General features: G+C 37.8%; 4 protein-coding genes and 5 non-coding genes across 13 annotated transcripts; 7 read left to right on the plus strand and 2 right to left on the minus strand.

The window, feature by feature from the left end:
* Positions 1-99: 99 nt before the first annotated feature.
* Positions 100-7,450, plus strand: cunh9orf78 (chromosome unknown C9orf78 homolog). The gene is made up of 9 exons (XM_036562952.1): positions 100-291; positions 2,926-2,985; positions 3,098-3,149; positions 3,906-3,976; positions 4,101-4,178; positions 4,256-4,453; positions 5,121-5,257; positions 5,506-5,604; positions 5,762-7,450. The coding sequence occupies exons 1-9, from the start codon at positions 209-211 to the stop codon at positions 5,854-5,856; spliced, it is 873 nt and encodes a 290-aa protein (XP_036418845.1). The 5' UTR covers positions 100-208; the 3' UTR covers positions 5,857-7,450.
* A 113-nt stretch (positions 7,451-7,563) lies between these two features.
* On the minus strand, positions 7,564-13,389 carry med22 (mediator complex subunit 22). Of its 5 annotated transcripts, XM_036562956.1 has the most exons (6): positions 13,289-13,389; positions 11,742-11,890; positions 11,581-11,661; positions 11,188-11,396; positions 10,556-10,583; positions 9,134-10,133 (listed from the first exon to the last, which is right to left on the minus strand). In XM_036562956.1, the coding sequence occupies exons 2-6, from the start codon at positions 11,862-11,864 to the stop codon at positions 10,116-10,118; spliced, it is 459 nt and encodes a 152-aa protein (XP_036418849.1). In that variant the 5' UTR covers positions 11,865-11,890; positions 13,289-13,389; the 3' UTR covers positions 9,134-10,115. The 5 variants fall into 5 exon arrangements, 4 of the variants coding, with proteins under 4 accessions (XP_036418846.1, XP_036418849.1, XP_036418848.1 ...); XM_036562953.1 differs by lacking the exons at positions 9,134-10,133; positions 10,556-10,583 and adding an exon at positions 7,564-8,172; XR_005006665.1 differs by having other exon boundaries at positions 10,556-11,396.
* A 416-nt stretch (positions 13,390-13,805) lies between these two features.
* On the plus strand, positions 13,806-16,709 carry rpl7a (ribosomal protein L7a). Its single transcript, XM_036562912.1, has 8 exons — positions 13,806-13,862; positions 14,220-14,340; positions 14,581-14,730; positions 15,016-15,156; positions 15,625-15,704; positions 15,982-16,112; positions 16,311-16,380; positions 16,545-16,709. The coding sequence occupies exons 1-8, from the start codon at positions 13,806-13,808 to the stop codon at positions 16,647-16,649; spliced, it is 855 nt and encodes a 284-aa protein (XP_036418805.1). The 3' UTR covers positions 16,650-16,709.
* On the plus strand, positions 14,070-14,145 carry LOC118802474. The gene has a single exon (XR_005006684.1). It is a non-coding gene; the product is annotated as a small nucleolar RNA SNORD36 (small nucleolar RNA).
* Positions 14,434-14,507, plus strand: LOC118802470. The gene has a single exon (XR_005006680.1). It is a non-coding gene; the product is annotated as a small nucleolar RNA SNORD24 (small nucleolar RNA).
* Positions 14,838-14,909, plus strand: LOC118802477. Its single transcript, XR_005006687.1, has one exon. It is a non-coding gene; the product is annotated as a small nucleolar RNA SNORD24 (small nucleolar RNA).
* Positions 15,786-15,853, plus strand: LOC118802476. Its single transcript, XR_005006686.1, has one exon. It is a non-coding gene; the product is annotated as a small nucleolar RNA SNORD36 (small nucleolar RNA).
* LOC118802475 lies at positions 16,168-16,238 on the plus strand. Its single transcript, XR_005006685.1, has one exon. It is a non-coding gene; the product is annotated as a small nucleolar RNA SNORD36 (small nucleolar RNA).
* Positions 16,710-17,244: 535 nt separating the features above from the next.
* On the minus strand, positions 17,245-22,304 carry LOC118802410 (surfeit locus protein 1). The gene is made up of 9 exons (XM_036562948.1): positions 22,133-22,304; positions 21,387-21,456; positions 20,512-20,639; positions 20,354-20,436; positions 19,640-19,831; positions 19,447-19,519; positions 18,686-18,848; positions 18,107-18,188; positions 17,245-17,433 (listed from the first exon to the last, which is right to left on the minus strand). Exons 1-9 carry the CDS (start codon positions 22,193-22,195, stop codon positions 17,367-17,369), a joined length of 921 nt encoding a protein of 306 aa, XP_036418841.1. The 5' UTR covers positions 22,196-22,304; the 3' UTR covers positions 17,245-17,366.
* Positions 22,305-22,311: the final 7 nt, after the last annotated feature.

The following is a 22,311-nucleotide window of genomic DNA, read 5'->3' on the forward strand; positions in this document are numbered from 1 at the left end:
TGAATGTTATTGCTGTTCCGGGATCAGTCTGCAGCTGCTGCTGTTTTGGGGGACAAAAATACTAAGTGTTGGGCGGAACGATATTCTGTCAGCCACGTTTCTGGAGGGAGGCGGAAGGAGGGTGAACACTGTTCTCAACAGTTAGCAGCAACAGAAACGTTAGCTGTAAAGGTTTGAATAAAACAAACAAAAACACAGAAAACTGAACATGCCTGCGGGGAAAAGTTTTAGAAGAAGGAAAGAAGAGTCTTCGGACGAAGAGGAAGCTGAAGATGTAACCGCCGAAGTCAGGTGGGTAAGCGAAATCTACGGTGTTTTCTGTTATGTACTTAAGCTAACCTAAAAGCTAGCTTCTTAAGTTAAAGGGCAGTTTCACCATTTTTTTAAAAAAAAATCTGCATAATTCAGCCTGTGAGATGTAAACGAACTCGTTCAAAGTGGTTTAGTGTGAAGTGGCGCATTCTAGAGAAACGTACCGACTCGGATGCTCTTTACGGTGGAGGTGATAGGAACCAGGGGTCGATATGTCTACAACACAAACGTAGCTAGCCATTTTATTAATTATCCAAAACGACCAGTGACACCACACGTCTTGTAAGTTTTACAGTGTAATGCCGATAATGCTAAAATACCGATAAATATGAAAAATAACGTTTTCGTACAGGAACATTTTGTGTAGAGAGGAACTGGTGCTAGCTTGAAACACTATATCACTACAGTGGGCAGACATGAAATGCAATGCATACATGCCATTACTTGTCCATAGTATCAAGCAGAATACGTGACAAAAAAGTAAAAAACAAAATCTCTTAGTTTGTGGAATACTGAAAAATAATACATGCATGGAATGCGGTATTTATGTCAGGATTGTATACAGTCCATCTTGAAATGTAATGAAGGCACAGTTATATTACCTATATTGCTTTCCTCGTGCACTACTTTAAATGAATTTGCCTCATTTAAAAGCAATTATAACAGTGAAAACAGTGAAATACAATGCACATATGACATTACTTTTCATGTGTATGCGGCATATGTGCCAAAATAAAAAGCAAAACCTCTACTACAAGGTTTTCACGTTGCTTGAGTTTGTTTTTGTACGTCAAATGTACTTGCCTAATTGAAATGATACAAAAACAGTGAAATGCAATGGACACGAGATTGAATTTAAATAGCAAAATGTGAAAAAAAATCCAATATGAAAAGTAAAAGACCCATTACACTGATTTAATGTTGTTTGAAGTTGGCAGTTAGCTGTGTCTTTATTACATTTCAAGGTGGATTGTGTTCAAATTTGACACATTCAGCATTTCTTGTTTTAAATGCAAATCTGCATGTATTGTTTTTCAGTAAAGTGGTCAAGCAACGTGAAAATGTAATAGAGGTTTTGTTTTTCATTTTGCCACATATTCTGCATGACATTATGTAAAAGTAATGCCATGTGTGCACTGCATTTCCCTTTTTTCCATTGTAGTGACTACTTTTAAATTTGGCACAAATTCATCTCCATAATTTTGCCTTTTTGTCTTCCAGGAATGTATTTTTGAAGTTTTAGAAAACCTATTTCAAATCTATCATAAAACAGTGTTTCTGGCATAAGGTGACATATTTTTGTATGTGGGAGCTTTTAGGGGCATTAAACCGTTTCAATGTCTGCTTCTTTACTGTTGTAAACATATGGCACCAACTTTCTCTAGAATGGAGTAGTTTGTGTTAAACCACTCTGAATGATTACATCTTAATGATGTAAAATGCAGAATTCACATTATCCTTATCTTTATATTCTGTTGCTGATTAGAGCTTATTTATATAGAGAGCTTATACTTAATTTCTGAGAAGTTTGGTCAGTATAGCCAAAAAGTTAGGTTGTTGCCATTTATTAAAATCTTTCAAGGCATTAACATGTTAGAAATTATGAAATATTATGGCTGTAAAACTTTTAAAAGTCTCTCATTTGCTTTCATTTGATGTCTTGATGTCTGATAGATGAAAAAGGTATTCAGACACCACAAATGAATAACATTAGTACATGTTGCAAAGCTGTTGGTGGTAGTTACAGCTGTGAGATATGTACAGTAGGAAGTATTTAGCTTTTTGCAGTATTGTGGTTCAATTTCAGCCCATTCCTCTTGGCAAACCATCTTCAGTTCCCTAAGGCTACAAGGGTCCTGCAGATGGACTGGCAATTTTAAAATGCTAGTAAGGAAATTGGCCATGCAAAGACCTTCACCTTCTTTTTAGAAACCACTCTTGAGTTATTTTGGCTGGATTCAGCTTCTTGTCCAGTAAGAATATGTCCAGTATGTCCTGGAACATCACTCCATTCATGTTTACTTTGATGATGTATAATGCCCCAGTACTGTTTGCAGAAAACAGCCCCATATCATGATGCTCCCGTCCTCCGTATTTCACTGTGGTATTGTGTTTTGGGGATCATACGTGCAACCCTTATTTCTCCAAACATAATGAGCTGTATTATTGCCTAAGAGTTCTATCTTTGTTTTGTCTGACCAGAACACGTTGCTCCAAAAGAGATTTGTCTAAATTTTTATATGCAAGCCAGCAGAGGAGTTTTACGTGGGGTGCAGGAACAGAGGTGATTACAGCACAGTTCATTGCTTATTGTGGTTCCTGCTGCTCTCGGGTCATCCTGCAGCTCTTTCCGAGTGACTGCTGGCTTCTATCTTACCCTCCTTATAATTAGTTTGGGAGCGCATTGTTAAATCTTGTGTGGTGCACCGGGAAAGTCCAGGGTTCCATAAACTTTTCATTGTCTCTCTCACACACACACCCGCACACATACATATATATATACATATTTCAAATGATAGTAGGTGCCATACTGTTAGCTAACTTTTAATGCTTTACTCTTAATCTGTTATTAAAGTTTAAGTGTGTAAATTAAAAATGTAATATCATCTACAGAGCTAAACTGGATGAAGCAAAAGAACTCCAAAGTCTGCGGAAGAGACAGAGTGGTGTGAGGTGGGCATTTTTGTATTATATTATATTCAACTACCATTAACCCTTTGTGTGTGGTTATTGTTGGTGAGATCACAGTTGTGATGTTTACTTCCTGCTTTATGTTTCTCTACAGTTTGTCAGCGTTACTTGTTGGAGAGAAGCTACCACCAGAAGCGGAGATCGAGGTAACTGAGTCTTAAGAATGGTAATGGTTTTTGCCATTCCACTTCCCCCCCCATCAACTAGTAATTCCATTTAATGGATCAGAGTTTTCCGGATTGGGTATGAGTTAGACCAGCTGCAGCATTGTTGAGAACTGTTATAAGTGTGAGCCCCCGCTTTTTTTTTTTTTTCTTTTTCATTCTCGGTTTGTCTGTAATCCCCCCACCACCACCAAAGCAAAAGCCATGTGACTGTTGTTGACAGAAAGCCAAAATCAAACTTGTTCTGTGGTGTTTGTAACTGTAGTGTTTTAGCTAACCATAGCTTAATTAGCAGGCCAAGCATGCCATGCACCACAGCACAGGCTTGGTTCCTGCTAAATTATGCTAAAACACCTCTTTAGAGGGTATCTAAGAGCGCAAAGACAAATGACTAATATTAGAGTGAAATCTGAAATCTAAAGTGTTCTGTCATGTGTGTAGCTCTTAGCGATCGCTAAACTACTGACATGCTTAGCTTTATTATTAAGTTCCCATGCTATCAATTAGTGAACCCCTCCAAAATATAAATCGTGGAATGTGTTTATTTGGTCATTCACATGTGGACTAGAAATTTGATACATCATAATTTTGAAATATGAGCATCATTTGGAAATATCAGCATCATTTTCAAAAACTGCAGCATACCTTACTACCGTTATACTAATTACTACCTACTACTGCGTTTAACTAATATGTTAACAGCACTATAATTGAGTTTTGTGTTTTGTTTCACTTTAGTCTGATCCGTTTAAGCTGAAGACGGGAGGCATCGTGGACATGAAGAAAGTGAAAGACAGAAACAGAGATAGGCAAGTAAAAAGTGGATCAAAAATACTTTTAAATCAGGTCATGCTTGATCCCCAGGCTATACTGCAATGAATAAGTGTATATAGATGTGTGTGAACAACGCTGTTTTTTTTCCCCCCATTTCAGAACAGAGGATGAAAATGACCTGAACCTGGGAACCTCCTTCTCTGCAGAGACAAACAGAAGAGATGAAGATGCAGATATGTATGTCTACATTACATCTGATGCTCTTTGTTGTTTCTTTGTGCGTCTTATCACTCACTCCTTTTCCCGTCCTTTAGGATGAAGTACATTGAAACAGAGCTCAAGAAAAAGAAGGGATTAGTGGAGGCAGAGGAGCAGAAAGTGAAGGCAAAGAATGCAGAGGACCTTTTGTACGAGCTGCCAGAGAACATCCGCATTAATTCTGCCAAAAAGACTGAAGAGATGTTGTCCAATCAGATGCTTAGTGGCATCCCAGAGGTGGACCTGGGAATCGAGTAAGTGCACATTAATTTACCTGTTTTTCCATTATGATTCTTCTCTAATGTTTGCCTGCTTTTTTGAAGTAAAAGAGTTTGGTGTTATATGTAAACATTGCTAAAAGTTCAAAACACCCCATTCACTCCCCAGTCCAAAGAGTCCATATATGGAAACTAAGCTGCAAAAACAGACCATTTTGAATTCATTGTTCCTGTGATGTCATGAATGATATGCTTTACATATATATCTGGCTATTCAACCTACAGCAGTTTGCCCTGCCTATTCATGCTGAGATTATAAGGAGCTTTTCAGCCTGACTGCCTTTTGAATAAGGCAGTTGTGCCTCATTGTGTCTGTGTAATATATAGTCTTAAAGGAACAATAACAAAACAGCCTGTTTGATTGTAAAATGGTAATATAAAGATGTTTTGTGACTGTTTTTGGTATATAAACCCCCACAAGCATCTTAAGTGAAACAAAAATACAACAAACTGTAGCCTATTGGCCCTTTGCATCACCACCTTTTGATCAATGCATCTCAATCTCTTTACTCCCCTACTACTTCATATGTTCTTTTCCAAGTATCTATTACATCCAGCCTTAACTTGTACTGTAGGCCTATATTTGCACTACAAAGTAATCATTTTTTCTTAAAGTGTATGTTGTTTGATTTTCATGCTTCAGTGCAAAGATAAAGAACATCATTAGTACAGAAGAGGCCAAAGCAAAGCTGATTGCTGAACAGAGGAATAAGAAAAAAGACAGTGGCACCTCTTTTGTTCCCACCAACATCGCAGTGAACTACGTCCAGCATAACCGCTGTGAGTGCACAGAAACACCTGGACCACTTTTGAAACACTTTCTACTGACATTGTTTTTCTGTATATCTGAAAGCATGCTTGGAAGATGTCATTGCCTTTGGATTTGTTTTGTTGCTTATATACCACATTCATCTTCTTTAATAGTCAGCTAAACATTAATAAAGTTTGACTTGGACATACTTGCAGTGCATTCCAGAGTAAGAATGATGTTTTGTGCCATATATTAAAAACAAAAACTTCCCCTTCAGTCTACCATGAAGATGCAAATGCACCCCAGAGACGTCACAGAGAGGAGCCCAAAGCCAGACCACTGCGTGTTGGAGACACTGAGAAACCAGCACCAGAGAGTAAGAGCAAAACACTACAAAGATGAATGGATTTCAGAAGTCACACATTGATTAAAATCTTGATTTCTGGTCATTTTGTATACAATATATTTAGGAAACAGCTAATTAATGGTTTGTTTAATGATGTTGCTATTATATGGATGTTTTCTTCCCATAGAATCACCTCCCAACTATCGCAAGAGACCAAACAACGAGAAGGCAACAGACGACTACCATTATGAGAAATTCAAGAAGATGAATCGAAGATATTGATTCTACATTGCCATTACAAAAGTCAACTCCAATGCTGCACTTGGGTGACTGTCAGATACTTCGGTTTTTACCAAACAATCCACAAAATGTGTGTTTTGGAGTTTGAAGAGAACTGGGACAGTATGCAAGCAAATGTGCTGGACCAGCTCAGCCATAAAGATCTGACAAAGAATGGAGGCAAAACTTCTAGCTAAATCTAATATTTGGACAAGCAAATGCTACGTGCATCACCGCTTGTGATGCTGACTATTTGCCATGTGAAAAGGTGATAGTGAGATTTTACTCTTTTGTAAATATACAATACCAACTTACAAGTTGTAACTACCAGTTCGCCGTGCCCTTTTTAAAAGCATCAATACCAATTTTTCTGGACGTTCCCTTTATACTAAGAAGAGCCTAATTAAACATTTACAAATAAAGTATTTTTCTTATAAAAAGGGAATTTCACAGATTTTTCTACATTTCTGCCTAATTCAACCTTTATGATGTGTTATGAGAGTGTTGTGAAACTGGGTCGCAAGTCTAGAACGCACATATAGCCATTTTATTTACTTTCCCAAATAAATAGTGAACCTACACATGGCTTGTGTTTTTATGCAGTCAGTTACAAAAGTTTGGGTAAATCTGGGCAAATTACACGATCTTCTAAGGGAAAATAAGTACACACCACTAAACAATTTAATGCAGTTATTATTTCCTGCACTTAATATAGTGAAGAAAAAAAACCTGGCCTGTACAAAAGTTATGGCACACTTTACATTTAATATTTTATGTTAAACCCATCAAACAAAGAAATTGTGCTATAAATTTGTGCACATCCTCCTGCCCACCACAACTTTGTGTTATCCCTGCCCCTGATCCAACTAATAAACTCGTTAACAATGAGTTGAAGTAGTTGGGTTACAGCAACCCCCATGCAGGGCAGGGGTTAGTCCAGGAACAGGTTTGGGAACCTGTTGTATAATGTGTAGAGGATGTGCTAATTTATTTTCATTTAGAAAAATCAACAAAATGTAATTTGACCAGAGTTGTTTAAACTTTTGCACACAACTGTATGTAATGTTGATAATCACGAAAAAGTGGTAAATCTGAAAGAAAACAATTTCTTTGTGTTCCATCTTGTCTTAGAATTCCCTGCATGTACCTCTCTGCCATTAATGGCTTTATAAAATTCACTTCAGGTAATTTCTCAAAACAATCACAAATATTGTCTCAGACAACACATTTGTGACTATGTAATGACTTGAGATAGCTGGGTATGTGAGGAAGCTTTTAGAGTCATTAAACACTTCAGACATCTGGTTCGCACCACCGTTGTGAGCAATTCTGAGTCGGCAAGTTTCTCTAGAATGGAGCTTTTCACATCAAACCACTCTAAATGACTCTGCATAAATAAAAAAAATATGGATTTTCCCTTCAAAACATTTCTGTTGCTTGCTTAATGCTGCATACTGTACCTGTAAATGCTGGTGTTATGTTACTTTTGTCCTACTTGTTTTCTCCATACTGGTAGGTGATGTATATAATTTAACATCTTAGTTTATTGGTATGGACTGGTTTTTACAATAAATTTGCTCCCTGATTCAAATTGTAACTTGTCTTTTGTAGTCAAATCACATCAGCCATCCAGAGAGAACTGTAAACCCACAAATTATAACTTGAAATACGGCTCTTGCAATTGAAGGAAACTTCAGAAACGTCTTCTTGAAAACATTTTATTTATAGTATAAGTAACTACGGCTAAAACAAAGGAAGAACCTCACCGTGTCTCCTAGGATCGCAGTGTAAAATTACACAAGCACTCAGATTCTGTGTACTTAAATATTTATGATCTGACGGGTAAAATAAAAAAGGCCTAGTATGAATGGCTGCCTAACAGCAAAAAAATCAGTCATGGAGGATAAACACACACACACACTTCATAATACTGAGAGGTATGAGAACGAGGAACACAGTAGTTGGACATACAGAAAGTTCAGGGATAAACATCACTAAGTCAAGTATTTATATTTGGCTCATGGAATAATTGAGGTTCTATTCTGAATTAAATCTTTAAGCTCATAAGCTCATCGTGGCTGACATTCTTCTGGCTTTTAAGCTTATGTGATGTGGTTTTGTTTTCGTTTTTATGACTGCTCATTTGTGCTGCTCCCGTGGCCGTTGAGGTGATGCGTCATTGTTTCCTGGGCAACGGGACGTTCTGAATCTTCCATGCTGCCGTTTGAGGGGTCAGATGTTGTTGCGGGTGACCCCCAACTGTTCCGCCGATGAAACACCTCGCAAAGCGGCAACTCAACACCGTCCCACTGTCCACAGCTAGAAACGTTACACACACATACATTACAGACGTGCATACCTTTCCCCTTTAAAAAGGTTTACCCCCAAGAAAGCTTATTTGCTGATTTGAACACACAAATAGCCTTAAAAATTAGAAATGCAAGTAAGTACGGGGGGATACACAAAACATAAGAGGTAACCAAAGCACAATTAGAGGCAGAAAGCATCAAAAGCAACAGGGAGTTAAAAGCTGGAAGCGGTTCAATCAACTTAATCTAGGAGTGGGCAATATGGCAAAAATATTTCACACTGCACGATACATGGTGGCAAGCGGTATGACAATATTTATTATTCTTACGATGAATTACGTCACGTCACAATATGTTTTTCGGTCGATATCGTCAGTGTTTAAAAAAACTTCCCGTTTGCATGTTTGATTAAAAAGAGCATAATCAGTCCTGGTTAATTTCATTTGGTGTAGCATAGTGTGTGAAATGTTGAACACAAATCATTGGATTCATAGTTTTTTACAGATTTTTTTTACTGTGGCACTAACGTATGATATTGAATTACAGGATGTCAGATAAAATAAATATATATTGTGTATCATGAAAACTTTTTAAAGTATTGTGGTATTACATTTTTAGGCTATTTGAGTAACTACTGAATCCTACTGTTTGTTAGCAAGGTTGGCTGATGAACTACTTCTAGAGAAGGTGGAAAAATGTGTAAATTAGATTTTTTTTCAGACTTGTCCTTTATGTATAAACTAATAAGTAACTATTGTGTTTCTGCAGTTTTTGTGAGAGATATGTGGCCTAGTCTCTCATCTTTTATTGTAGTTAAAGCTATGAGCTTAAGTTAAAGCTGTCTGGTGCTACAGGTTAGTTGGCAGGCAAAAGCTTAAAGCAGAGAAAAACCTGAAGAGTGTATTCAGGTTGAAGCAGAGAGAAAAAAATATATTTCTAAGAGGAGTTCAAAAAATAAACGGACACTAAAGTTGCTCTCTTTCCTTACTGCTTTATTTGTAAAGTTTAACATGACCAATTAGACTGTAAAAAAATGGAATACATTCTAACACATTTTGAACAATAATGGATTTGACCCACAGCTAGCATCTCTCATTAAGCTACTCTGTTTGAAAATGTGACGAGACAATGTTTGTTTCCATTTGAAAAAGAAAAAAGTCATCTCTGCTTTAAAAAAAAACATGAAATATTATGGGCTATAACAGTGCAAGCTAAGATGTAACTTTACACAAATTTGCATTAAGCTGATTCTAAAAGGACAATTACAATCTCTTATACATGAAAATCATCAACTAAAATGAAAGAAATCACTGTAACATAACTTACATGTTTTAATCAACCTGACTGGTCTGTTGACTCCCCTAAAAATCTAACACTCCATGTTATTAAAATGTGCTTTGATGTGAACTTTTTTTGTGCATTACAACACTGATTTGTCTAATTCATCAGCACAGCATATAAAAAAATAAAATGTGTGAAATATCACAAATATCACCATTATATACACAACATAGAATCACAATAAACTGCGAAATCTCTGTATGTACTTCACCTACCATAATCCCCTTAAAAGAATGTGCCAACGTTTTTCAACTTAATCCCTATCTGCCGCATTTATTTTGCCCTATCAATTACCACAGAGAGTAATTTCAGCATATTTGAAAGAACAGAAACACTGTTGGCTCAAAACTGACTAATAATAAAAGCCACTGAGCAGGTGCTGAATTCTGTAAATAAACATTTGTATGTAAAATTATGAGAAAATGTCTTACCGGAGCTGCTCAATTAAAGTTTTATCCAATGATAAAACACTGGAGTAACACAGCAAAAAAAAAGCAAATCAAGTTACTTTCCATTTCTTGTGAAGTTTTCTGGGATACATGTGCGATCACTCAGAAGCTTCTGAAAGCTCCGCTCACACCACGACTGTGTTTGAAACTACCACTCTTCTCTTTAGAAAGCTAGTCCCATCTATGAAAGAATCAATTATACAGATTTACAGCTCATTTTACAAATGTTAGGGGTTTAACAATGCATTGTGACATTATGATATCTCAATACAAAAACTGCAACAATGAGCACTGTGGAGATGTGACAAGGCATTGTAGACAACAGACAGTGTATTAATTTAACTGTCTAATGCAACTGCCTCAACACCTCACTTTAGCACACCTCCGGCCTCCGAGCTGTAGTGTGATTAGTAAACGGTGCAACAACATAATTATAGTCATCATTTTTCTTAATTACATTTTTTTTTTGTTAAAAATATTATGAACCCAGCGTTGTGAGTTAAATCATGGGCTGAGTATCATTACGCCGCTAACAAATATCTTTAACTGAAGAATCGAGAAGGTTTTACACAAAATGCATGCTTTGCATAAACGTTTACTTACATAATGCAGCAACTGCCCATTTTCTGTTCTGTATAAGAAAATGTGTGTTAATTGTTGTCTGTGGTAACTGACTGTACAATACAGATGAAGCAAATATAAATGAGGTTTAAAAACACTGGAGTCTTCCTTTAAAGACAATTGAATCTTAATAGCAAACTACTGATACCTCTTTTAAAATAAGGCACTTTGGACACAATTTCCTCCAGCTTTTAGTATTTTTAACATATATTACTCTCATGCAAAATGCCATTACTGGAAACAGATGCTATTATTGGGAACAAATCACAGCCTTGGTTTTTGCATTAATAAATTCTCTCAATATATAATCAATTTCACATTTTTACTTTGGTTTGGGTTAAAATCTTAAGCTACTGTCGTCACAGTCTTGATAAAATATACCATACCCAAGGCACTAAGGTATGTGAATGATACATGGGCATGTTAGTGTTCAAGGATAACACTGGGTAAGTATGATGACCACAGATGTGTAGAATCCTTTCTGTAGAATCTTCATGAGTAACTACTCTTCTTAAGGCACAAAAGTATGTATTGTGTGTATATTTGTGTATGTGTGTTGAACATTATGAGACTCAGCTACAGGTGTGCAGGGTCTCTGGGGACACTATTTGTACCTGGAGGAGTAATACTCTTCCTCGAGCTCATACAGGTCTATGGCAATCTCGTCCCGCAGGGAGATGAGCTTCTTGTCGCATTCCTCCTGCAGTGCCCGCAGCTGTTGGTTGCGCAAGCTAATGGCTTCGTTTACAGAAGGGAAATCATTTAGAATCAGGAACTGCTTCAGATCAGACACCAGCTTCATCAGAGACTCACCGGCCCGCACCTAATTTGACAGAAAACAAACAAACATGGATGATATGAAGGCCATAAAAAGACAAAGAAACTGAACAACAGTTATTTATAATCAGAGCATTTCAAACTGGGATTCCCAGGAACTGAGATGCAGACACAGAGTATAGAAGTTTGTGGAAAATAATTACAGACAGCAATTACAAAAAAGTTCTTACAATGTTGGCAGCTCGAACGTGCATTTCATAGTGGTCTTGCTCTGCTTGTGTTGCCCTAGAGACCTGCGTTTCATCCTCTACCTGCCCAGATGATAAATTGTGATTTGGTCAGTGTGACTTCTCATACAAACCCACCTAAATCAAACATCTACAAGACATACCTTGGCAGTTTTGATGATTTCTGTGAAGTTGTCCAAAATGGACCTGATGTCATCTTTTAGCCTTTTGTTGTAGTTCTGAAGAAGAGTCTCTTTACTCTGTGGGAGGACGCGCTGGGTGGCCATGTTATTTACACTGCCCACTCACCTCACTGTTTGAAAGGGAAAAGGTTATATTGGACATTCTATGAATTTTACATGTAAAATAAGTAATTCAACTGATAACCATCCCACCTCAACTGCAGTGTTGGGCTGACACCTAATACCTATTAGAAATCATTTTTTCCCAGATACATACATACATACATAAAAACTAACAAGGAGGTGCTGAGATTTCACAGACCCTGATTAGGCCTAGTATTGGAACCTGGATCTGGGGAACCAACCCTAAAATATTTACCCACCCATGAACCTAAACGTGAGGCATGTAATCATATGAATAATTAGGGTTAGTTTCCCAGACCAATATGTCTATGTCAACTTCAATGCCCATTTAGTCCAGACTTAGACTTAATCTGGGTCTGGGAAACTAACCCTAAGAGTTTTAGCCACCTGTGAACCTCAATGTCAGCCATGTAATGATAAGCATAATTAGATTATATCAGATTATCTCAAATGATCTAATACTAAAATGTGTTGGAAGTTATGCAATACTGCTCATACACTAAAACTCACAAAAAATATTTATCATAAACTTTGGTACATCATTCATTTGTTCATTATTCATGGATTTTTGATATTCATTAAAGAAAATGGTTAAAAAGTAAGTCTATACATGTACAATTTTAAATAGAATTGGATCATTATATAAATATACTGACGGGACTAAAGAACACTTAAACAAAGAAAACTGTAGATGATTTTAAAGCCTTAACTCTTATTTTTCTCCTCTTCATTTAAATATGATACCTCTTCATGCATGCTTTTTCTTGACCTTATGGCTGTATTGCTCTAATTATTGATAATTACCGTTGTCATGTATAATGCAAAATAAAGCCAAAGAATTTGGAAACGCATCTCCTGTGCACTTTTGTACGGAGCCCCTAAAGGGCCTTTACGGAAAAAAACCTGCAATGACATTATATTCTCGTGCCAAATGATTACATTTCCTCGCAATAATTTTGCGTTCTAATGCAAAATCCACTGCATTTGCGATGGAACACAAGTCATATGCGAGGGAACGCAATGTCATTAGCTAGTTAGCTAGCTACCTTTTTTAAACCACGGCCCCTTAGGGGCTCCGTACTTTCGGTCTCCCAGTAAAATATCAATATTTTATCCTTAGTGACGCTTCCTAAAATACTAAGGGCTACGCTTTAACTAGTTTTACAGTACAGTGACCATAATGTGTGACCTCCAGTGACCAAACGCCGCAGAAAAGCAAAAACAGGAGAAAAGGGAGTTGGAGCACTTAGAGCTAGCGCCGCTACACTGACACCAATAGGGGCCGTAACGCCAGAAACCACAGCTTATATTCATTAATTATATCACTGAGATATGGGAAATGAAATGTGATACGATTTAAAGAAATTAAAAGAAAAAAGACTTACAAATCTGTGCATTTCGTAACTGCTCTGTAAACAAATATCAGCCTTGACGCTTCCCGCTTTGTTCTGTCGAACGCTAATGACGTCATTTCCAAATGCCCCGGCCCTTATAGTTACCCACAATCCCTTGCTTCCTCCTTTCTGTCTGAACCAACATGGTGAGTGTGTAGCTTACCTGACTTGGACTGAAACACTTTTAAAAATCTACTAACATCTCCCAGATACGGGCGTGTAGTCGCCCAGAAATTACATATACGCGAAGTAGACTATTCATATATCCTTTATGTTTGGGTATTAAGAAAAACTTGATGGCGATAGTTTAAAAACATTAGGTCTTAATTCATCGGTACTGTCCGGAGACCCGCAATGGTTTTTTTTTTTAAATAGCGCGTTTGTATTTAGTCTTCAGAGAGGAACATAAACCCTAGGATTTATTGCTGGTTTCTCAGAGAGATTATGGGTTGGACGTTAGATGTGTTGAGTGGAAAGTGCAGATCTGACTATAATATGCTTGTGAAATATGAAGTTGTTGGCTCAAGCTACTGCTAACGTAGCAGGCCACATACGAGACTTGGAGGTAGCCGGCTAGTTTGCTAACAAGTGAGGCTACGTTTCCTTTTTTTAGATGAGTATTTATACGTTTACCTTTTATGCAGGCTGATATTACAGATATAGGAGCTTTGGTCTGGTGTTTTTGTACTATAGCATACCTGCAGTGGTTCACTGAAAAATTATGCATGTAGTTGAGGTAAAATGGGACAGTTGGACCCACCGACATGAGCTTTTGCGATGATGTGTTGAATTTCTTCACCTGAAATTCTGTGTGGAGCACAAATACGAGCTTTTTAAATCTGAGCAAGAGCCACAAAACGCTTGGCTGCGTTGTAACTAATCGTAGTCTACTGACAGTTTAACCATTTTCTGCTCTTTTTAGCCTAAAGGAAAGAAGCCCAAGGGGAAGAAGGTGGCACCTGCCCCTTCGGTGGCCAAAAAGCATGAGGTCAAGAAGGTTGTGAACCCCTTGTTTGAGAAAAGGCCGAGGAACTTTGGCATTGGTAAGTAACAGTTGCGTCCAAGACCATGTGTGTTTGCCTTTAAATGTAATCCTTGGTTGTCTTCCAAATAGTTTGTTGCTCTGTTCAAAGTGGTGCAGATGATGTTAAAGAATATTTGCTATCTTATCAGCAATGCAGACAAGTCTTCCACCAAGATCGCTGATGCACACTGAGGTTACTGTTTTATCTCTCTTTTTGATATAAGGAAGTGCTCACAACTTTCACCCCTCATTTTACCAGGTCAGGACATCCAGCCGAAGCGGGATCTGACCCGTTTCGTGAAATGGCCACGATATGTTCGCCTGCAGCGCCAGAGGGCTATTCTGTACAAGCGTCTCAAGGTTCCCCCTGCAATCAACCAGTTCACCCAGGCTCTGGACCGCCAGACTGGTAAGATGCTGAAAGCTGATGGTTTTAGGGTCTGCAGAAGTGGGCTGGGGGTGGGGGGTAGATTTTGTGGATTACTGTTTTATTTAACTACAACCATGTAGCTGTTGTGCATATGATGTGAAAGAATATTTGCTATCTGAATAATGTGTTGACACTTTTCCACCAAGATCACTGATGCACTGTACCTCATAGTTTGTTCTAATACTTGCTAGCCTTTGTCATCAGTTTTTTCTTTTTCTCCTCCTTTTTAATACAGTGAACTTGATGTTCTGTTCTATTCTCCAGCCACTCAGCTGTTCAAACTGGCTCATAAGTACAGACCCGAGACCAAGCAGGAGAAGAAGCGCAGGCTGCTGGCTCGTGCTGAACAGAAGGCTGCTGGGAAAGGAGATGCCCCCACCAAGAGGCCACCTGTCCTCCGTGCAGGTGAGGCATTCAATACATTTTTCAGTTTCTGTGGAAAAAGATGGGCTGACGAACTGGCTTGTGTTTTCAGAAAACATTGTGCCAACACAGTGCTTAACACCAGTCTGTAGACAAATGGAATTACTTCCAGTGAGGACTGAATGGGAAATTCATAAGTTCTCACAGTGGCTGAGAATGGTTGCTTTTTGGAGGAGCATCAGGCTGTGTTGCCTGATTTCTGATGAGCTAGAAAATGTAGTGCTTTAGTATGCAAAATTGTTCTAATCCATTTTCTGGTCTTGTATTAGCCTACAGTGGCCCTCAATGTGGTATTACCATACAGATCAACCAGGCTTTGCTTGACCTGTAAATGTGATATTACATGGTAGTGTCACATGTGCTTGGTCGTGCCGTAAATGCCGGCAGCACCCACCAAATCTTCTCTAATGCATCTTTACATTCTGGCCATTCTGTTATTTTTGCTTTCAGGTGTGAATACAGTGACCTCACTGGTGGAGAGTAAGAAGGCCCAGCTGGTTGTGATTGCCCACGATGTGGACCCAATTGAGGTGTGTGCATCAGTTCTTTCTTTGAAGGACTGAGGAACATCCATATTACGAAGTATTATGGCTACTAAATCATATGGTTGTCTGCAATGATGTCTTGAATTTCTTCACCTGAATTCACTGTGAAGAAGTGTTTTTTAACCCTGAGCTACAGCCACAGTATAATTGTACATGCTATCAGAATAAAACTGATGTCTTGTTTGCTGTTAAAATGGCAAATGATTGGTGCAGTATTACTTTTGGTCAGTATCCATCATAACAGCCTGTTTTATTTGTGTAGCTGGTGGTGTTCCTTCCTGCTTTGTGCCGCAAGATGGGTGTCCCTTATTGCATCATCAAGGGCAAGGCCAGACTGGGAAGACTGGTGCACAGAAAGACGTGCACCACTGTCTGCTTCACACAGACCAACCCGTGAGTGGTGTTATTTAAAAACTGATCTCTTTGCATAATGTGTGTACATTGCCCTCAGCTATGATGACTGAATTTCTTCACCTGAACAACCATGTGGTTTCAATGAGCTTTTTAACCCTGAGCACAGAGGTTTCTAGCTGGTTTGATGCATGTTGCGATAAAGGATCTATAATTAACATGAGTGTTTCTACCTTCTAGTGAGGACAGAGCTGCTCTTGCCAAGCTGGTGGAGGCCATCAAGACCAACTACAATGACAGATATGAGGAGGTCAGTTAGCTTTTCTTCTGTGTGTTTAGTGCTATCATACTTCTAAACTACTGTTAAGTACTTTCTAAATCCAGAACTGAGTTTGAGCTTCTTTCAAAAGTGCCATCACAGAATTGCTGTAACACAAGAATGCAGAAATTCTCATGTACTTTTTCTTCTCATAGATCCGTCGTCACTGGGGAGGAAACATCATGGGTCCTAAGTCTACCGCTCGCATTGCTAAACTTGAGAAGGCAAAGGCTAAGGAGCTGGCCACCAAGCTGGGTTAAACTCCTACCACACTTACTGTTCATAAGTAAAACAATAAAAAAAAAACACAGAAAATTGAAGTGTTTTGCCTCTTTATTGGGTGGTTCTACTTCTTCTCTATTGACCACTGCATATGGTTTATACTGCATTTATATATTGGGAATCTGGGGGGGGGTGTCTAATAATCTGCTTGTATTGTCAGTCAGCAGCACCACTCAAACGGTTCAGAACAGAATCTGGTCAGAAAAGCAATGTGAGCAGCTATAATGTCATAGTAATGTAATAGTTTTCATTTACACTGATAAAGGTCTTAACTTGTTTATTCAAGTGCACTCATGGTAGTTCTGTAAATAATAAAAAAAAAACTTCATTTTAAAGATTTTCCCACAAACTCCACAGCAGCATGTAGTAAACATGATGTTGCCAAATGGGTTTATGGTACTTGTCATAAAATAAAAGTAGGGCATACTGTACAGATATGTAGTCCAGAGCCAGCTCTTGACAGATATATTTGACCATGGGTATTGTAGCTACACCTACAAGGTTTTCCTCCCCTTTTTTTTTAAATTTCTACATAAACTTGTATATACATAAGAATTCTCGATGCTGATTCAATAGAGTACTCAAAGACACATTTACTGGGCCACTGGTTCCAGACCATTCAAACAGAACAAAGCTAAAGTTTATTTTAAAATATTTGGATAGAACTTTTCACAGGACACAGTATTCAGTTGCTTTCATACACCAATGCGTTTGATGAACTTGGCATACCACATGTATGAAGTAGCCGCACATAGTCCATACCTACAAAGAAGACAGGTCAAAACTGTGAGTGTAATTTTCTCTCCCATTTACACATGTGCATTGTGTGGAGAAAATTGTAATGTCTCAGTGTGTGACTTTTACAATATTTACATTTTTTCTAGGGGTCGATAAGTTGGACAAACTAACAAAATGCACCAGACAAAGTAATACATTAAACAATCAAAAGCCAAGTACAATGTTCATTTTTCTCAGTTCACATAGTGTGCATCACTACATTCAGTAAAATGGTGCCAGTTGTGCTGTCTGACTTATCAGGATTCAAACTTGAAACTACCTTTGCGAGCCCTACTGAAGTCAGAAACATAAGGCTGATCAGTAAGACTATCCGTGATACTTTCAGAAAACTAATTTATGTTGATATTCTATTGTACACCCCTTGTATAGGAGCATATTAAGACAATGTAAAGACCTACTGAAGTCAAGTATCATGCTTAATCAGTAGTACATTTTTTTTTTTAAATCACCATTCCTGAAAAGGTTTAAATGTAGCAAAGTACATTTCCGTTGCTGATGTGATACGCACACATTTGATGGATCTAAAATTGGGCAAGGTTGTACAAGGCTACATAATCCATAGAATCACAGCAGCAGTATATCTACTGTGAAACCTGAAATATAGAAGCTAAATCAATTATATAAGTTAATGGCTCACCATGTAATGATGTACTGCATGTGTTCGTTCCGCAGGGTTACTCTTGTCTGGCCTCCTATTGGTCCACCTGGTATTGTGCTCTCTGAATGGAAATTGGGATATTTACCATTTAGTCATTGCTTTACCAACAATACTCCCTCTGCCAGATTAGTTCTGTCACTTGACCACCTAGAAGTATGACTAAAGATAAACTAAAACTAGAAATGAAGTTTTTCACTACTATTACTCTGTGAAGTCAATGGTTATTATGTTTTAGCCTGTGTGCATGGTAAATGGTTCAAAACCTATTGGGTATATTGGAGTTCAGCCGAATCAGTCTTTATACCTCTACCAAGTAAACTTGCAAACTCAGCCGTCTGATACATTGGTTTGTCCAAGGCAGAATGGGAAGCTGATGTTCTTTTTCTACCTAAGAGGATGCATTTTGCTGGACAGCCAAGAACAACACATGGCAGAGCGAGGATTCAAATCTAAATACAAGCTGCAGAATGCACTTCTGTTTTGATAAGCTGTGTTGTTATTGGGTAACTCCTTCTTAATATTTCAATGGAAAAATTGTAGGTAAGAAGCAGCTCTAACCTAGCACAGCATCAATGAAGATCTCCTCAGCACCAGTAGCCTTTGCCATGGCCTCCAAATCCCGGTAGTGCCACCGGTTTGCCTCCACATTGTTCTGAGGGACAAATGGTTTCCGCTGCTCCGTCAAACGCACTATGCCCACCAGGTCCACTTCTTCTGTTACCTTGAAGATGAAACATAGTGATTACATAGCAGAGTCCAACCCGTGAGGATGTGATGTGGTACAAGAAAGTTAAATCTATGCTATGTACATTTTAGGGGTTTGGAGACCTCTCTGGTGGAAATGTGCAATTGTATGCAGTACTTCTGACTCATTAATGCTACTTCTTTCAGTTTTATCAAAACAAAACACTTACATAATTCAGTTTTAAGAATAAAATCTATGTCTGCCATGTCCATGTTATGATCAGTTCCATAGTTTCACAAAATAAATCTGGGGTTTGAAAAGCAATTTGGTTTTTCTTCTTTCACTCTCATCCTCACTGGCTGGACTTTTTAAATTAAATTTTAATTTAATTTTGTAATTTTTTTAACAACATCTGCTGTAAGCCATTCTTACCACAATTAAAACTTAACATCAGCTTCTTTTCGACACTGTCCCACCCAACTCCAATCCAACAGAGGAAACACTAAACTGCAACAATCTATCAATCAAAAATGCCCAATGTTGTTCTTTATATGACAATCAGTAGTAAATTTATGTAGCACCTTATAGCTAAAAGCATAAATGAACAGATTAAGGCTATGAGTTGACAAGTTACCTGGCCCTTCATCCGGGTTTCTTGTCTAATTTTGTTTTTGGGGACGTAACCTCTGTTAACCAAGATTGTGATCCTGTGAGGTGGAAATGGTGAGATATAAATAAAAAAAAATGAAGTCTCGTGCATTGTATTATAAGTAAGAAGTTACATATATAGGCCGAGAAGTCAGCACAGGGGTACGGTCTGTACACACCCCAGATCAGTACAGTAGAACGGTGTGATGACATTAGCTCCACTCTCTACACTGGAGGACAGCCTTCCTGCCTCACGAGCCTCTCTCTCAGGATCTACTGGAGAACGGGGCAGGATGTACAGCTCCTGAGAGTGATCAAACCGCCCTCGCACCTTTACACGCCTGTACTCCAGATCCTTCAGCTCCACAGGACTGTCACAAGATCAAAAAACAAACAAACTACATTAATACATTTTCATACATTACACTCAAGCTATTAAGCAAAAATATAGGTAGAGCACCTGTACTTGAGTTGCAGTTTATCAACGGTATCTAATTTCTCTCAAGTACTGGATTTTTGTCCACCACTGCCTAGTTCCTGGTATACTTTTAATGTCTTTTGAGTACAAGCTATATTGTTCTTTTTGTTTTGTTGTTTTATCTCTGTTGGTTTGTGAATTTCTTACTTATTGCTATTATTGTGAACTTGTACATCTGTCTTGGCAATGTCACACGGTGTACAATGCATGTGTCTATACATACCTGTATTTTATTATTATTATTATTATTATTATTATTATTAGATAATAATACTACTGGATAGTAGTAGTAGTAGTAGTAGGGATGCACTGATATAGGAATTGTGGGCAGAAAACTCACATACATATGTGACTCTCCTACCACATTGTGAGCCTGTGGAGTTTTGATGGGGTACGGCAAAGTTGACAGACTCACTCTGTAGGAAGTGGAATTGGATCTGCAGTTGTTAAATTTTGGAGCTCTTGGATCAACTTCAACTTCCATTGCCTGCGCTTCACCTAAAAATACATGAATGCTGTTAATATATTTGACCAGTTGCATTTTCTCATGGCTAAAATGGCAAATGACAATACCTGCCATGTTCCAAGGCCAAAAGTGGTGACAGGAATCAACAGCAGGAGCCATTTCAGAAAGGAGTCTTCACCTTTTTCTGCTTGTGCAGCAGTAGAACTGGATTGCCGACCCACATTAACAAGTTTGACTGTAAAACACAACAGCAGCTGAACCGTTGGCTAGCCCTGCCGTGTCAATTTTTATTGTAAATTGTATACAGTACACACTACAGCATTATTAAGAAAGTTTGTAGACACCTGCTCATGCATTCCTTCTGAAATCACAGATATTAACAGGGAGTTTGCACCCCCTTTGCTGCAGTAACATCCTCTACTCTTCTGGGAAGGCTTTACACTAGATGTTGGAACATTGCTGTGAGAATCTGACTGCATTTGGCTAGGCATTACTGAGGTCAGGTACTGATAGTGAAGTACTAGTTTTGGATTACAAATGCCGTTCCAACTCATCCTAAACGTACTGTATAGTGATGCATAACTCCAGAGAAAAACGGTTCGCTCCACAGACCAATGCTGGGAAACTTTATACCTCTCTAGCCGATGCTTGGTGACCTTAGGCTCATGTGCGGATGCTCCAGAGCGTCCCATTCCACTGGAGTTTATACAAGCTATGTGTGCAACTAAACACCTGTGTCAGTAAAAGGTAGTAAAGTAGCTGAACTCACTAATTAGAAAGGGTGTCTGGAAACTTTTGGGCATATTGTGCAGGTGAACACAATTTACATAAAATCTGTCCAATACAAACTGGCAGGCCTGGATAACCCAAGTGTGTCTGCTTCAATACAAAGACAATTCTAATGCTAGTCTAAAGAAATGGAATAGTGACAACATAGGAAAAATGGTTTTGTATGTTTGCCAATATACATACATATTCTTACCATTCTCACGTTTGAACAAAGACTGCCTTGATTGGTCGAAAAGATTTCTCTTGGGAATCACTGTCTGAGCCTAGAAATAGGAAAGATATATAATCTAACACTGATAAATACTAATAAAATGAGTTTTTCAATACAATAAGCTGATGTTCACATTTGCTAGCAATAGCTTTTTTGTAAATTAAAAAAAGACAATATCATAACAAATAATAATATTTTACAAGTAAAAGCAAATAAATAAAATAAAACTTGGAATTGGAACTGCCTTTTTAATGAACAATAAAAAAATAAATAAAACAACATATAACTATTGTAAAGTATAATAAATAAATAAGTAGATTAAATAAATAATACATATCAAAAAAAAACCCAAAAACATGAGTATAATTCTATCAAGAACAAGAACAACAAAACAACAACAACAACAATAATAATAATAATAATAATAATAATAATAATAATAATAAATGTTTTTTTCTGTATTTTTCATTTTTGTTACGAAAATCCCAAAGTTCTTTGCCCAGGAACACAAGCGTTAAAAATTATTAAGGTATATAAAATATCATGGTCTAAATGAAATAACAACACTATTACGAACAATAGGAAAAAGAGACCTACATTACACGTGCTTTAAAGAATGTGAGAAGATCCTTAACCTACAAAAATACGTACAAAATTTACCTGCTAAGCCGGTTTACTTTGAACAACTAGGGCCACAGCCTAGCTAACTAATGTGAAAATAAACTTACATTAATCCGAATGATCCTGCGGCTGTAACTGCCTAACGTGAGCATACATTTAAAGCCACTCATGATTACAAAATGTGAAAATTCCGTTGGCTTATCTTCTAGATGCGACTATCAAACAGGTCAACTACATAATATGTTCACTACAGCCTGTGTGCAGAGGGAAGGTTTTTACTGCAACC

Source organism: Colossoma macropomum, unplaced genomic scaffold (assembly GCF_904425465.1).
Source record: "Colossoma macropomum unplaced genomic scaffold, Colossoma_macropomum, whole genome shotgun sequence".
Lineage (NCBI taxonomy): Eukaryota > Metazoa > Chordata > Actinopteri > Characiformes > Serrasalmidae > Colossoma > Colossoma macropomum.

Excerpts from the sequence above, each read along its gene's own strand:
- cunh9orf78 (XM_036562952.1), top strand. The coding sequence starts at position 209 with ATGCCTGCGGGGAAAAGTTTTAGAAGAAGGAAAGAAGAGTCTTCGGAC. Across the intron at positions 292-2,925 it reads GATGTAACCGCCGAAGTCAG|AGCTAAACTGGATGAAGCAA; the intron begins GTGGGTAAGCGA and ends TATCATCTACAG. Across the intron at positions 3,977-4,100 it reads AAAGACAGAAACAGAGATAG|AACAGAGGATGAAAATGACC; the intron begins GCAAGTAAAAAG and ends CCCCCATTTCAG.
- rpl7a (XM_036562912.1), top strand. The coding sequence starts at position 13,806 with ATGAAGTTGTTGGCTCAAGCTACTGCTAACGTAGCAGGCCACATACGA. Across the intron at positions 14,731-15,015 it reads GGCTCTGGACCGCCAGACTG|CCACTCAGCTGTTCAAACTG; the intron begins GTAAGATGCTGA and ends TCTATTCTCCAG. Across the intron at positions 16,381-16,544 it reads ACAATGACAGATATGAGGAG|ATCCGTCGTCACTGGGGAGG; the intron begins GTCAGTTAGCTT and ends TTCTTCTCATAG.
- LOC118802410 (XM_036562948.1), bottom strand. The coding sequence starts at position 22,195 with ATGAGTGGCTTTAAATGTATGCTCACGTTAGGCAGTTACAGCCGCAGG. Across the intron at positions 19,832-20,353 it reads CCAATTCCACTTCCTACAGA|TCCTGTGGAGCTGAAGGATC; the intron begins GTGAGTCTGTCA and ends ATCTTGTGACAG. Across the intron at positions 17,434-18,106 it reads ATGCAGTACATCATTACATG|GTATGGACTATGTGCGGCTA; the intron begins GTGAGCCATTAA and ends TCTTCTTTGTAG.
- med22 (XM_036562953.1), bottom strand. The coding sequence starts at position 11,864 with ATGGCCACCCAGCGCGTCCTCCCACAGAGTAAAGAGACTCTTCTTCAG. Across the intron at positions 11,397-11,580 it reads ACGTTCGAGCTGCCAACATT|GTGCGGGCCGGTGAGTCTCT; the intron begins GTAAGAACTTTT and ends CTGTCAAATTAG. Across the intron at positions 8,173-11,187 it reads GAAGAGTATTACTCCTCCAG|CTGTGGACAGTGGGACGGTG; the intron begins GTACAAATAGTG and ends TAACGTTTCTAG.